This window comes from Balaenoptera acutorostrata, chromosome 3 (genome assembly GCF_949987535.1).
Source record: "Balaenoptera acutorostrata chromosome 3, mBalAcu1.1, whole genome shotgun sequence".
Taxonomy (NCBI): domain Eukaryota; kingdom Metazoa; phylum Chordata; class Mammalia; order Artiodactyla; family Balaenopteridae; genus Balaenoptera; species Balaenoptera acutorostrata.
Genome location: NC_080066.1, coordinates 141,323,025 through 141,339,293, shown reverse-complemented (window position 1 = coordinate 141,339,293; position 16,269 = coordinate 141,323,025). Strand labels below are relative to the sequence as shown.

Sequence of the window (16,269 nt, the reverse complement as noted above, 5' to 3'; positions counted from 1 at the left end):
CCACCCGGGGCAGCTAAAGTTTCCATTTAATTACTTAAGCATATCTCAAAGTGCTTTATTTAAAATAAACGAAGCCTTTGAGTGCCTTAGGGGTAATATGTTGAAATGAACACACAACTTCTCTGTTTTTGATAAGATTAATAGATAGGACTAATCTTTCTAAACTGTTGCATAGCTACGCAATCTGTTAGGCGACCCCTCGGCATTTCTCTGTTCTACAGAGCACAGCTTAACACTCCAAAGCATCTGCTTGGGAGTTCGGAAGACAGCTCTACCTACAGCAACACTTCACTTCTCCTTCCCTCAAATATCCCCCCGCCCCCCAAACTCCAACATCCAAAACGGCCAAGTTTCAGGAAGGGCTGGCAGCCGAAGCGAGCAACTCACAGAAGACAAAGGGCAGCGCGGGGCCCACGGGCCCCCTCCGTCCCCTCCGTCCGCTCGCGCGCGCGCGCATCCTAAGGCCGGGCGGGGCGGTGCCTCCACATGCGCTCCCACACGTAGGCGGGAGCCCGGCGCAGCAGCCACACGCGCCGCTCCTGCCGCCTCGCGCGGGGCCCCAGTCCCGGGCCGCGGGCGGGGCCGGGGCTGCGGTGCTGAGCCCCAGCACGTACTGGGGCGTGGCCTGCAGCGCGACGGGCGGGTTTTGGAGAGGTTTCTCCGGGCGGCTCACATTTCACATCGTCATCATGTAGGCACCAGGGCGCCAGGGACAGAAGTGGAGCCGGTCCCTTCCGCATCCTTGCTGTTCTCCCCGCTGAGGGTCTGATCACTGCCGCTCTCAGGCACCTGTCTTCCCTCTCCGTGCCGGAATGGAGCCAAGACAAGGGAATAAAAGAAATTAAATAGTACAAGGAGATCGGGTGTCTGAGCAGCGTCTTGGATAATACCGTCCACTACAGGTAAGAATAAAAATTATGTCCAAACCTCTGAAAGATGTGAACACAACAAAGCTCCGGAAGGTGTTCATAGGAGGGTAGAGGTAAGGTGTAGTTTTTGTCTTACAGGGAGACTATTTCATTTCACATCCTACAGATTGAACTAATTCTCTGTAAAATGATCTGGGACAACAGGCTCAGCGCTATTTAAAAGGAGGAAATATGAGCAAAGTGGTTAATGGCAGACTTAAAATTTTAACACCCCAGTAAAATTTTTTTTACATTTTTGTTGGTTCCACATAGCAACGTGTTTGCAAAGGTTTTATTTAACCAAACACCGTTTTAAAAAAAAAAGATTTTGTATTATTTGCAACTTGTTTTTGACGTTGCTACATTGGAAATTTGAACTTTTGGAATGTTGAGGTTTCTGCAAAGCCAGTAACTTTATCATTTTTGCATTTTAGAGGTTGTAGGGGGAAATCAAACTTTAGAATGGTAGTTGTGAGGTTAATACAAACTTAAAAGAAAATAAACGTGTCTAGCATGCTATTAAACAGCGCTGACAGAACCATACCATATATTCATCTGGCCTTTTATAGTTTATCAACGTGCATTTCATATACCACCTCATTTACCTGAGTTAATGTCTCCATAACCAGACACCGAAATCTCTAGCTCAAACTCAAAACCCACTAAATAGCACCAGAACACCACTTTTATTCATTTCCATTTGCCTTGCCATTCCTCTCATACAACATCCCCTCAGTGTCCTCTATGATTTCATTACCGTCAAGGGACACCCACCCTCAGTTCCCTACACCCCCGTTGCTTTCTATTTGCCATTTAAACAGTTAATGGGAAAAGGGGTAAGGTTCTGCTGGACTGGCTAGCACCTCACCAGCTCAGACACTCTGAATCATAGGCCATCTCTCCAAGATTGTTTTCTCATCTACAAAATGAGATACAGGTACTATTTCATAGTTTTTTTTTTTTTTTTAAGATTGTGAGATAACATGCAAAATGCTTAGCACAAAGTCTAGCATATAGCACTTAAAGACATTAGATTCATTTTAACTCCTGATCTAAAAAAAGTACCTAGCAGAGGTAGGCTCCCTGGGGAACTCTTTTTCAGTTCCAGAGTTAATAGTGAGGCTTAGAATAAATGAACAAAATACACTAAACTCCTTTGCCATACTTTTTTCAGATGTGAAAATAATACTGTGGTCATTCACTCACAGCACGACCAGAGGAAGAAGTATAGGCATTCATCAGGAAGGGAGACAATACAGGACTGTAGCTGCTGGTGTAGAGCTATACTTGGCTAAACGCATTATAAAGACATTTGTTACGGTCTCAAAGAGGCTGGCACAATGCTGGGAGGAAGGGCTGGTTCTGCTATTTAAAACAGCTTCAAGCACTCCAGGGGGCTTATTTTCTGAATGACCAAGGGGTGGATACTTGTTTTCTCCCAGCTTTACCATCCTTTAAAGTGGCTTTCTCATCTAAATCATTGCTCCACAAGTCATCTTCCTACTCTTGGTCATTACAGATCTGACCATTAACTAATATTTGAAAACAATAAACTTCTAGATTTCAGCTTAAGTTAATTTGCTAACAAAATGAGCAGAATTTTAAATTTCAACCCGGGAATATTAAGCAACTACTTTATTCTAAAATACCACCTCTAGTACTATCTGTAATTAAATGCAGAAGCACTTTGGATCATAGTATTTGCAGTGAAATATGCATATGCCCCCCTAAAAACTCAGATTGAGTCTTAATATTGTAAACTTTTGTTCCCATATTTTCATGTAATTGTAATCAGATTTTCTTCATTCTAAGATAAAAACAGCCTCCTAAGATCTGTGGCTTATTTTGTCCAGGATATTTTGTTCCTGTAACCTCAGGATACAGGGCCTAAGGCTCTGGCACTGCCTATGTAATATGTCCATAAAAATAATTTGCTGTTACTTCTAGGAGCAGGGATTCACTGTTTCTTATTATATCTTTATGTGCTGTCTGATTTTTTAAATTTTAAGTGGGAATGTATTACTTTTACAATCATAAAAGAAATAATGCTATTTCATTTTAAAAATATAGGAAAAAAAATAAAGCTATTTAAAAAATTTAAAATATACAGTATCATTAAGACAAAAACAAAGCAACGTTTTTCTAGTTTCATATTAGAGTCAGAAGACCTAAGTTTAAATCTTTGGTCTGCCATTTATTACCTTTAAGGCTTGGACAAATCCTTTATCATTTGAGGTCTAAATTTCTTCATCTGTGAGTGACAATAGATTGGAAATCTTTAGAGCAGGGGTCCCCAACCCCCGGGCCACAAACCGGTACCAGTCCGTGGCCTGTTAGGAACTGGGCCCACAACAGGAGGTGAGCGGCAGGTGAGCGAGCAAAGCTTCATCTGTATTTACAGCTGCTCCCCATCACTCGCATTACCGCCTGAGCTCCTCCTCCTGTCAGCATTATGGTGAGTTGCATAATTATTTCATTATATATTACAATTTAATAATAATAGAAATAAAGGGCACAATAAATGTAATGTGCTTGAATCATCCAAAACCATCCCCCACCCCCCATCCGTGGAATAACTGTCTTCCACGAAACCGTTCCCTGGTGCCAAAAAGGTTGGGGACCACTGCTTTAGAGGAACTTTCTAGCCCTTACAACATTATGTAACTATAATGTTCAGGATTTGCTTCATTCATCCCATTCATATTAGAACATTAAAATTTTCTTTTACTTTAATAAATTAAAGGTTCATAAATGACAAGTTTCTTTTCTAAAAGCATACTTTTTACAGTGGAACGTTATGGTTTGTTATTATTTAACATTACATTTAGGGACAGTATAACTTAAGGTGATGGCAATAAGATAAATGTAGAAATAAACAAGAGTAATGTAATATTCATAAAATGCTTAAACTGTTGGTAAACAATATTATGAGTTGGAGGTGTTAAAGCAAATATTATTTTAACATAAAAGCTGATCAAAGGGGGCCTGGTCCACAGAAGATGTTTATTTGATGTAACAAAACAATACAGTTAGTGTTAGATCCAACCACAAAGAGCAAAAGGAATGAAAAATTTGTACAATGCACATAGAAAAACAAGATGTTTACTGTGACAACTATATATTTCTAAAATAATGCTTTTCTAAAATTACTCAATTATTGAAATCTATATGAAAACAGAATGATGTTAATAGCGACAAAGTGCATAAAACCAAACATCAAATTTTGAGCAAATTAACATACTAGGCAATTTTGCTAACAAAGCATGATTTTTTTCTTGTTCACAATCTGCTCAAAATACCTTTATACCAACAGGGTGGGCAGAACATTTAGGTTTAATATCAATTACACAATATTAGCATAAACTTCCACAACTACAGATAGGGTATTGTTTTCTTTTGAGCTGGCAAAGTGACTACAGAAACATCAGATCATTTCTCTGAATTGAGAATTTTATCCAAATAAATGCCACATACCTTCCAGATATATGCATATCTTTCTATATCATGTAAATGGCTTTACCCATTTAAATAATAAACCATACAAGCATTTAAGAATCATTATTATATGATTAACAATGTCATGTTCCAGGTTTAATAATTTCATAGGCCAAAAAAAATTTCTTCTTAAAAACTAGTTTTATAAATGCAGAATATATTGCATGAGTAACTGCTGGTATTTTTTTAAGAAAATATATTGTGCAATTGTGGCTACCATGTACTGCTGGCAAATCATTACTGTTTATGTAAAATGTGAAAAAACTGAGTAAAAATTTTTCAAACTCATCATGATGTAAGGTTACTTGCCTTCTTAAAAAAAAATTACATTGGCATCTTATTAAAAATAATTCGATAAGGGACAAACTCCCTAGCCCAAAATAAATAAATAAAAAGGTGCATTTTAAAAATGATGCTACTGCAATGCAATGGTTTAAATACCAAAGAACTGTGAAAATGTGCTGTGTGTGATCTGGCATTAAGGAACATACTAAAAAAGAGCATTAATGTAAATTAAGTAGAAAGGGGATCAAAATTGAACTAACCAAGTTTGTGCAGTATTTGTAGCCAGGCTTCTAAAATTAGATATAGAAAATATAAATAGACTGCTTTAGGTAATGAGCCACCAGTGTCCAAAAAAAGGAATGAGATTATGAAAAAGCTCAGTTAACTTGATCCAAAGCTCTGAGTAATTCTTCACCCTGCAGTAGGTTTCTGCTGCCTTGTACAGGAGCATTAACTTCACAATCATAACTGGTCAGCTGTGGTAATCCACTCTCATCCATTGATTGCCCCAGCAGTCTACACGCTAAATCTGAAAAACAGAGAGACACTTAAGTATTTATTCATCTAATCCATGAATATTATTAAACAGCCACTATGCACTAGGTATTGGGGAAAATAAGGCAAATAAGCGCTAGAAGGGTTTTAGTCTATTAGGCAAAACCACAATCATGTAAACAAGAAAGTGCAAAAAAGTGTTACTGGTGCTATGTCACAAATGTTTAAAGGATACCTTGAAGGCACAAAGGCGTGATAAACCAATTTAGAAAAAGGCATTAAAATGTGCAAGTTTCAGCTTCTATTCAATATTGATAGCACACAGACACAGATCAAAGGTAATTACTAAAAATTCATAGTTCCATCTTGAAATAGCTATTACTGATCAAATAAAATGCAACCTTACTTTTTAATCCTGCTAAGGAGTGAAAATCAGTCTCACTTGGAGTACAGCTCCTAAATAAAAGTTTCATATATTTTAATTCTCTTTGTGATGTTCAAGGGCAGAAAGAATAAACTAACCAGAGGGTATTAAAATAATTGTCTTTTGCTCCATTCCATTCTGTTCACTAGATTTGCATCCTTTTACGCGTTTCCAAGAAAGTGATGTAGTAGTTGCACGATCATCTGGTTGCTGTAATAATGTTCCCTAAAAACAGTAAAGTTATTTCAATTTTACTATGTTGAATTTTTTTTAAGTCAAAAACTTTGAAATCAGTGTAAGTTTGCTAACAATATGTGGGCAAGATTCTTAAATACTGCCCTAAGTTATTTTAAATTCTTTTTCTTCATACTACTATAGTGAATTCATTTGCCGCTCATTATGACAGCTACGTGTGTAAATGCTTTCCAGTTAATTTGGTCTGAAAATATCAGTATGGATTATACCAGCACTGACTGTTCTGTGGGTAAGAAGGGAAAGTAACCTAAAGGGAAGAGAAAGAGACTTGGTGGTGATACTGGGTGTGGAATGAGGGGAGAACTATACTTACTCAAAATACATCTCTAGTGTTTGGAATTTTTACACCAAGACTGGATTCATTAAATGTTTGTATTTCTAAGAAAGAGTGTGTACAAGTGAAAAAAAACAATGTATAACTTCTGAAAATGTAACATTAGTATTTGGGAGATACAAGGAGTTACCTATATATCTAACTTAGAAATAGCATATTAAGTAGAATAGAAAAGCAAACATACTGTCACACTTACAATTCCTACTGCTTGAAAAAGTGAACCATCATGTTCTATTTTCCGCTTTCTCTGAGCATTCTGCAAAGCTAGTATCTTTGGACTTAGTTCTTCCTCAGGAACAGTAGTTCTGAAAAATATTTTTTAATAAAAATATGGTTGTTTTATTTATTTAAAAAATATCCAGTTAGCTTTTTAAAAATGAAATATATAATGCCTATTTTCCAACATTAAGGAATATAATGTTATACATAAGAGAACCGTCCTGATTACTAAAGTTTATTACCTTGAAAGCCGAAGTTCATTTTTTAAAACAAAATTTCCTAAAATATGCATTTCCCTATTTAGAAAATAGAACTGAACAGAACTAAATTGACGTCAAAGAGTTAAATATTGGCCTTTCATCCCACCTAATACACAGATATTCTTGGGACTACTGTAATAAAAGATTAATTTCACATTTCTTTTACGCTTTCAGTTTATAAAACATTGCATGTTCATTAGTTCACTGTAGCTTCACTCCAATCCCCAAGATAATACAGGTAATATAATACACATTCTATAAATGAGAAACCTGAGGCCTGTTAGGTAACTTGCTCTGTTGCTAATTAGTTGCAGATATGGAAGTACACTGCAGGTCTCCTGATACCCAGTCTCCTTCCCAGTGATCCTCCCACTAAGCCATTTTGCCCTCAGTACATCGATTTTGTTATATCTGTTTCGCCTTTTCAAGAACCGCCCACCCACCCCCAACATAATCACAATAGCTCCTTGCTGTCCCATCTAGTTGAGAATGGCATATGGGTAAGAGATGTACTACTCTAACGGCTCTCCTACATGCAGTCTTGTATTTTTAAAAAATTCTATGAAACCGTCAATATATAGACAGGCAGATTTTAAAATTTTTATATAAATGTTATCTTTATTAAGTGTAACTCAGTCTATCATGTAAATATCATCTTAGTAGTAGTATTTTAATGGTTTATTTTTAATCTTTGCTCTAAAAGCTGCAAATTGTCTGGTTTACTGTAGCACTTTGATTTTGCAAATTACCTAGAGAGGTAGTAAAGAAAAAGCCTCCATATAGTTCTGAAAGGTTAAGTTCATAAAGTGTTTAGTGCATACTATATTGGAACTAATGTAAAAAAAATTGCTAAAGTGACTAGATGTTTGTTGGACTTTGGTTTTGACAAGTACATAGTTATTCAGAAAACCAAATATCCCATGGTTCTCTGTAGCTGTAACTGAAAATTACAGATCACTGCCAATTCTATTGCTATGTTCATTCTTCTCTCCATCCAATAACCATTTATTGAAGGAAGTGCTACATGTTAGGTACTGAGTTAAGCATTAGTAACACAGAAATGTACGAGGCACTGTCACTGCTCAGAGGAGCTCTAAAGTCAGTTGGTGATAATAGTAAAACAGTAATGTTAAATACTTGTTCATCTAAAGCCCTAAGATCTTTTCCTAGCTCTGGGAAAAGGCCTCTCCTAGCATTCTAGGTCAAATGCAGGGCAGGAGAAAAAAGCCATGAGCTCTGGCTATGGCAGTGCTTTTTCCTATTGCTATTGCTATCTGACTCAGTCTAGGCACTGTAGAGGAATCATTCCTCTCCTCCACACACTGCTCCACTGACTTGTCTCCTCTGACTACAGCCTCAAATTTTAAATGTGTCAAATCCTATTACAAATTATACACAAAAATTATAACTTAAAATTTGGATAGTGTCCATATGTTTGCTCAAACTAGCTCCATAGAAGCAATGCCATGACACATGCTTAGATTCCTGTTATAGCTTTTAAAAACCTATTTAACCTATGATATAGCTAGTGTTCTATAAATAAAAAGGAAAAATAAAAGCAATTATAACTATACATAAATTTATTTTAAATGCTTATAAATATCTATATTGAATACTGAGGACTGAAGACCATCAAGTTCAATTTGGATTGGAGAACTGGAAATACCCTTAAGTTGGAAAGGCTTTTTTTCAGGTAAGCTTAAAAAGAGCTCCAAGCTATGGAGGCAAGTAAGGATAGTTAACGAGTCTGATTTAAGCAATTACAAGAAACTGGGCCAATTTTTGTACATTTACAGAACTTACTGGCTGGATTTTAGTTTTAGAGGTATTAGAAGACCCTTCTACTCCTACATTTAGATAAGTGATATGACTATAAAGTAATACACAAGCTAATTTAGAAATGGTTTTTTGAGTGCTTGTTTTAAGTTCAGAATTTGTACGTCAATTTTATGTTCCTTAAAGCATATATATCAGAAGGTTTGCTACATTTAGAAATAATTTACCATCATACATATTTCCTCAAAAATAACAAACTATAACTTTAATGTTACATATAAATACCTTTGACTCAAAGCGACAGATAACACATTAGGGCTTCTTGGATGAGATTTTTCTGTCTGTTCTATGACTCCTTTTCCTGCTCTGTTTGGTGAGGCTGTCCGACTTCCAGTGTCACTATATGGTGATGTTGTGGCACAAGTAGTTTCTTTAGGTACGTGGGGAGGAGATGGAAAGGCAATCAATATTTTAATGTCTTCCATACCATCTTTTGTCACTGTTTTTAATTCATCAGTGGTGGCTGTGGTAGTGTTGGTGGTTATAGGAGGTTCCTGCATTTGAGTCGGCTGGAATACTGTAATTGTGCTCGCACTTTGAGGAGTAGTAGAACTGCTTTCCAATGGTGACAACTGGTCGAAGGAACGTAACTGGAAGTCATCATCCATTGGGATATAAGGAGCTAACATCTCCAAGTCTAAATCAGTGTCCTTTAAAACAACAAATACATGAGTTTTTATAATGGCCACACCATATAAAAGAAAAACAAGTTAAACCCAAAGCCAGTTTTGAATAATATATATAATAAACAAGTTCATATACCTGAGTGGAAAATGGATTCTTTGCTTCCGTGTCTTCAGCAAAAAGTTTCTCTACCAATTCCAACTTGAATTCATTGACCATATCACTATCCACATCAAAACAATATTCACTGGGACTGTTAGGCTGTAAAAAGAATTAATATATTTACTTTTCCCTGAAGAAGCTTACATAAATGTTTTGCCAGTTGTTAGAATGTGCAAACCTAACTTCAGAGAATACACAACAAAGTCTGTCTCTTCTATCAAATTTTATCTAACTAGTGAGAAATGAGATTTTTGAGCTTACACTTACAATTCTGTCAATACATCCATTTCTAACTGTATGTAATATAACAGCATTTATAAGATTAAAAGATGCATTTATCCGCTTATTCTAAAGAATAAAACTCACCTAATAATTCAACTCCCATATGGTACCTAACTGGCCAATAACCAGATGATATACTCACTGGAATCTAGCTGTGTACTGAGAGGCCATACTGCTGTGGTGATCTACCTAAAAATCTCACAGCTACTCTGGGGGGCAGGCGAGGATAGGGCTGGAGACTTAAGTTCTTTACTTGTATTCACCTTAATGAATGCAGTACTAGTTTAGTTTTCAGCAAGAATTCTAACCAAAATATAGCTATGTATTCTAAGCATAAACTTTTGCTTCCCTCATCTTAACATTTTTGTTAGATTTACTTTTTATGGATTAAAAACAAAATGACTCGAACATTTTTGTGCTAGGCAAACTGAGCAACCAGAGAATAGGATATATTCTCTAGAAGCCTATGAGATGTCAAATCTCCTACTTTTAGCTTGCCAGTTTGAGTCAGTAAATATTTAATGTAAAATAATATACCACTTTTTTAGGCTTATTTGAGCCTCATTTATCAAGTCGTAATATTCAAATCTGAGCTGCCATACTCATGAGCATGTTTTTAGACATAGGAAGCTCTGAAATCAAATCATTCTACATTGAGAAATAGAGCCCTATATGATACCTTCAGTCTTGGCCCAGCCTAGCCCTTAAAGACTATTTTTATTCTGTTTATAGGAAAACTAATATCAAGACAGAACTTGAATTAAAAAGTTACTAAGTATTTTTTCTGGGTAAGACTTGGTATTTTCATGTTACTCTTATCCAGAATGTCAAAATAGTGATGGAAATTGTACTAAATTGGGCAAAGAGCTTAGAGTCCTTTCCCTTTTAAGCCTTGCTAATAATAAGCCCTTTGCCACTGGATAATTCTCCAACTCAAAGGGTAATATGAATGGGCTTAGATCAATCATAGGCACACAGTATTGTTCTCTGTGGATGTCTAAGTTCAAGACTTTTTTTGTCCTACTGATATAAATACACAGAGGAGCAACATATGTTTTACCTTTTGCCTTATGTTAAGGCAACTCATTCCCATGTTCCTGACTGTCTCTGAGCCTAAAACATGGACTGAGGTCTAAGTCAGGCATAGCTTTTGTAGTAATTTTAAAAGTGCTAAAATTCATAGAAACAAAACTATGACATGTGGTTCAAATTTACAAATATATCCCTAAACATTAAAATCTGTAAGTTATCCTTTTCTTGTTATATCATGACACCTACCTCAGGTGAACTTTGTCTGGTGCTTCCATCAGAAGGACTAGCTGGCTGATCTTGAATCTGGGGCATGGTGAAAGAAAGTTCCAGTGACTCTGGATTTGGTTCTAACTTTAATGCAACTTCCTGATTGAGTGCAGGGTCAGCACTACTTCTAAGTGGCTTTGGAGTTTCAGAGGCAGGTAATGGAGACATTGCCAAATTTATATTCTGTAATTTCTCATTGGATGAGGGGAGCATTACATCATTATACAATGGAACTTCCTCAAGTTGTTGGTCATCAGTTTCTGTGTCTGTAGGGGAAAAAATTAGTCAATTTAAAGACTATCTAGATTTCAACATATACAGAAATGTATGCCCCCTTTTACAAAAGGTTTATCTAGTTCACTCAAGTAACAAAAATGTTACCAAATTTTACTTAATCCGAAAGTCTGCAGATATTATGGTATAACCATAAGTCTGAGTTATCTTTCCAATCCACTACTGACAACTTCTATAATCTATATAGCATAAAAACCCCTTCAATTCCAACGTTTTCATACCTTTTATTCATTAAAATTTAACCTAGTTTGAAATTACAGTTTTCTTTTTCAATGTTTGATATTCTGGTATGACTACTTATTTATCCTTTAATGCAACTTATGCCTACTGCAGTATAACTGCTAACTTGTGAAAAAATATGACAGTAGGCTGTAGAAATAGCAGAGCTTATTAAAAGTGAACAATTAAAAGTGGGAAGAAGAAATACCTTAAAAACACTTTGAAGCACAATTTCCAACAATGTGCAAAAGCAGGAATGCTGAGAAATTACAGGGGCAAAGACCACAATGTCCAAATGATTACCAACAAAAAATGTTAAAGTTTAGGCAATTAACATAGTTTAGGCAATTAACAAAATAACTAAAGACCCACCATTGCTGCCAAAATCTAAAGATATGATTGTGTCTCCAGCAGCTGGGGCCAGCAAAGTTAAAGCATCAGGTTCCTTCTTAAGTTTATCAAAGAGACTACTTGTATCTTCTGATTCAACTTTGGTGAATAGCTGAGTCATTTTCATGTCTGAAGATTCAACTGGTTTGAGGACACATTCTGTTTGTTGAAGGGAGAAAATCAAGTCGTGCTGAATAATACCACTGTCAAAAAAGAGAGATTAGTAATTCTTAAATGAGCACTTGACACAATGTGGGGGGGAGAAGGACTCTGAAATGGCCTTGTCTCTTAAAAAAATTCAAAATTCTGTTTTATGGAAAGGAACATTTTAAGATGCCCTAAAACATCTCTCATGCCTACCTGGTCATATTCAGGGTTTAAAATACCAATATGAAATAAAGACCTATTAAAATTCACAATACAAGATAATTCAAGTATTTGACTAATTTCAATTCAGAAACTTCAGCTATTCCTTTGAGAAGACTGGTGGTGACAAAGAAATGTAACAGTCAAGTACATGTAGGACAATAAACAGATCTTTTGTGCCCACATGTAAGGATATTGGCACAGAACTCTTTGACATTCATATATGAAACATGACCTAAGGATGGCCCTAGAATATAAAGATATATAAATGACGAAGGTCCTTCTAAGAGGGGCACTGTTTGTTCCTTGGTGGTAAGAAAATGATCTGGTGATACCACCTACAGGATAGAGTTGAAGAGAGATGATGAACAGCAGCTCCATCTTCATGTTTGGCTTAATTTTATTGCTCCTTTAATCAACAAACATTAAGTGTTTACTATGTGAAATGAACTGAGAATACAAAGTTTAAAATGTCTAACCCTTGCCCTCAGGAAGTTTAAAACCCATTGTGAAAGTATGTGTGCAAACAACTGAAATACAAAGTGACAGTTGCTAAAATGGAGAAGGTTTGTGTCACAGAGGCCAGTAAGCTGAAACCTGGACTCAAGTAGGATTTGTTAGGCAGACTGGGATAGGGGAAAAGAAGGACATTCCAAGTGGGCGATTCTTATATAACGGGAAGGTCACAAAAGAACTCTTTTGCCTAATTTTAAAACATTAAAGGATGGTGTCAGAAGTGGCAAAAATAAAAACCAAATGATGAAAGTCTTCCTAAGAGAGGTGGCCACAGATTTTAGAAAGAAGGCTAAATCTACAAAAGCATGGGAGTACAGAAAATAATAACAAATGATGCTACGCAAGTAGGCAAGGGTTTATCTTGGGGGTGATAAAGGGATCTTTAAAACAACTCTAAGGAAAATGAGATGATCAGATATCCATGCAAGAAAACTCAGCCTGGTGGTAATGTAGAAGATGGACTAGAAGTGGGCATTTGCTTACTGAAATAGATCAAATGAAAGATTAGTTTATGATATCCATAATATTCACAAGCCAATCAACTAAGAGAAGAGTTCATGAATACACACGAGCCATGTGTCACACATACAGCCTTTTACAGTAATTTCACATAGAATTTCACTTAATCCTCATTTTAACCTTTTGAGGCAAGTATTCCTAAATGGATGAAATTCAGAGAAATGAGGAGACTTCCCCAAGTCATGGAGCTAATGAGGGACAGAGGTATGATACAAACCTAACTATCCAGGGCCAGAATTCTTCTTATAAAAATAACATAGCTGCCTTGAGATAGTTTATGCTGATAGCTAGCTGTATGACTAGAACAAACTAATCCATAGGAGATCTGGTATTTTTTTCAAGGTCTTTTAAAAAATGGGAATAAAAAGGATGGGGATGAATAGCTACTGATGGTAATTAGTGGAATCACTAAAATAGCTGGCCTAGAAACTCAGGTCAGAGTACTGAAAACCATAATTAGGTAGAAACGTGAAAATAAAATAAAATTCAGTGAACATTTATAATCTTTCTATAAAAGAAAAGAGAGTATTCAAAGACTTACTACTTGCTCCCCCCAAATATTTATTTTCCAAGCTTACCTCACAACATAATTTACACATACAATGCACTGTGGTTGAGAGTTCTTAGTGTTATATATGACAGTTGCTTGAGTTTCAACCCAGACATAGCCACCTCTTTTGGCAAGCATCCTGTACTGTCCTGTGGTGACTTGTCCTTTAGTAAACACTAGGAGTGAAAAAGAAAAGAGTGATGTAGAGAAAATAACTTTGAATTTTTAATCGAATGAATAGATACTGAATGTTGATCATTGTTTTAGAAAAAAGGAGAAATGTTTATTTTAATAGAATCAGTTTTAACTGTTTAAATTGAGAGACAGAGAAAACACCCCAGGATAGCTGAAAATGTACCTATTTCATTCTTCTAATCCCCCAAATAAACTCCTTTCCTGCCAACCTTCACTTTAAATAAGATGAAAGCCAGGAATGAGGGACAGCAGTGACTAAAATTCCTTTAACTACTTACATGTTGAAAGTATCAGAAAACAGAATGAATAACCCTGACTCCACAGAGAACATTCAACAAAGTGGCACTGCTATCATTTCCTTAAATTCCTGCTGTAGTTTCCAGAGAACCAAAGATGCTTCAAATAGATGTGCTAGCATATTTGAATCTCAGTTGATATCATGCTGAAGTCTTCTGGCAATTTAGGCAATCTTAATTATTGATTTGGGAGAAAGTACTAGATAAATAGTAATGATGATATCATCATGAGTATTGGGACCCTGACTGTGGACTTACCCATTTTGCAGTTCAAGGCTAATCATGCTAACTCAGTGACATTCAGGCATTGCCCAATCACACTGGGAAGTCATGTTTAGGTACAGATTAAACAGGCAAGTGAGAAATTCCAAAGTTTTACTTATCATGGGATCCTCAAATAACACTCATATGAGTAAAACTGAGCATTATGTCTTACGTCAAGTGTACCTGTTTCCACTAACTAGTGCATGGTGTTGATCATATTCGCATTCATTGATTCACTGAACAGTTATTTTCTCAGTGCATTCTTTGTGCTAACTGTTCTGAATACTTAGGTATGAATTCTGAAAATGATGCTATATTCTATGATACATATTTTTTAGTTTTTGTAAAATGCCAGGGTAGTTTTATATATCATTAAATGATTCTGCTTTAACTGGTATTGGTTATAATAAATACAAAACAAAGATTTAATGACCCAGATCACTTATGAAGAGGTTTATTAAAATGTGTGGTCTAGGAAGACTGGTTAATTTTAACCAAAAAGTTAGATATATAACCAAACAGTAGAAATTGCAAGAGTTAAATAATTAGAATATCTATACTTACTATCATGATGAGTTTTGGTCAGATGATCAGAGTCCAAAGCATGATAATATTCATAAATTGAGCGGCCCAAAAGTTCTTCTGGCTCGTATCCCATCAACTCTGTAATTCTGTTAAATAAAAAATGTAAGTAAGAATAAAAATGACAGAAACTAACTAATGAAGAACATTTTGCTTCTCCAGAGTAACTGATATGCCTTAATCTTATGGACAATTGAATTTTCAAAAACAAAGAGCATTCTTCTTTGTTTAGATAAACTTATATCTCACCTTTAGTAACTCTACAGTTACTAAATGCAGCACCATGCATTTCTTTAAGCCCTAAGGGTTCATCCTGCTATTTAACCCATTTATCTCCTTGTTACCTATTTTTATCATATTTTATTGTACACACTTTTGATAATAAGACAGTTAATGTAATAGATAGATATGAAGGACTGCTAAATTAAATGATAAAAGCTTTAAAAGTAGTTAATGACATTTAATTTAAATTATAGACTAAACCCATAACATTATTCTACCATAAAACCAGATTCTTTTTGTGTGTGTGTATACAAAATCAGATTCTTTTTATAACAGTTCCTCTAGGCAAGGCTTCACACTTTGGGGGTTCAATACCTACTATAAAATTTTAATATAGGAACTAAATAAATTCATATTATGTTGGTTTGGGGAGATACTCTTGTACTTAGTTTTTGAAATTACGTAAAATTATAGGAATTCATTTCAGATGAAGCAGTGATATCAAACTGAAAATGAATTGGAAAATAATCCATTTACCCATTCTGGTTCCCTGGCAGTTCCTTTAGAACAGAGACTAGATCTTATGACTTTCTCTAACCACAGTCTGAAATGGAGCCCATTTCATGAGAAAGAGAAAGCTGTCTTCTTAGCACCATGCTAAACAGAAATATTCTCTCCTTTTCTGGCAGCAAAACATGAGTTAAGTTCTTGGATTTCTCAGACTTTAGAATTCAAAGGACTTTCTAACTGAGGCACAAGCAAAAGTTATATAATGCACTGTATCCAAAAATCCAGCTAACTCCAGAAACCACACAGGGGAGATATCCTTCTCCTAAAAAATGTATAAAAGTAATACTCTTTGTGTTGTCACACCTTAAGGCAAGATCTGCCATAGTTTATTCCAAAATAAATAAACAGATAAATAGCTGATTTGTATAAAAACAAAAACTAAACGAAACTAAGCCAAAATCCAGAATT

At 35.6% G+C, this 16,269-nt stretch overlaps 2 protein-coding genes and 1 long non-coding RNA gene across 4 annotated transcripts in view; 1 reads left to right on the top strand and 2 right to left on the bottom strand.

The window, feature by feature from the left end:
- The window catches only part of SNAPC1 (small nuclear RNA activating complex polypeptide 1), a 35,619-nt gene extending 34,964 nt beyond the window's left edge, over positions 1-655 (bottom strand). The window contains exon 1 of the mRNA XM_007192961.3: positions 388-655. The gene's annotated coding sequence lies outside the window, so the exon portion shown is untranslated. The remainder of the gene's footprint in view (positions 1-387) is intronic.
- Positions 656-689: 34 nt separating this feature from the next.
- The window catches only part of LOC103007827 (uncharacterized), a 34,841-nt gene continuing 19,261 nt past the window's right edge, over positions 690-16,269 (top strand). The window contains exon 1 of the long non-coding RNA XR_452026.2: positions 690-902. This is a non-coding gene — a long non-coding RNA (uncharacterized LOC103007827). The remainder of the gene's footprint in view (positions 903-16,269) is intronic.
- HIF1A (hypoxia inducible factor 1 subunit alpha) overlaps positions 3,893-16,269 on the bottom strand; it is a 41,891-nt gene continuing 29,514 nt past the window's right edge. For both annotated transcript variants that reach the window (XM_007192958.3, XM_007192959.3), the window contains 9 exons: positions 15,052-15,158; positions 13,761-13,908; positions 11,764-11,984; positions 10,858-11,144; positions 9,274-9,396; positions 8,737-9,161; positions 6,393-6,501; positions 5,706-5,832; positions 3,893-5,217 (listed from right to left, as the gene is read on the bottom strand). In XM_007192958.3, coding sequence (XP_007193020.1) covers positions 5,066-5,217; positions 5,706-5,832; positions 6,393-6,501; positions 8,737-9,161; positions 9,274-9,396; positions 10,858-11,144; positions 11,764-11,984; positions 13,761-13,908; positions 15,052-15,158 — 1,699 coding nt within the window. In that variant the 3' untranslated portion in view covers positions 3,893-5,065. The remainder of the gene's footprint in view (positions 5,218-5,705; positions 5,833-6,392; positions 6,502-8,736; positions 9,162-9,273; positions 9,397-10,857; positions 11,145-11,763; positions 11,985-13,760; positions 13,909-15,051; positions 15,159-16,269) is intronic.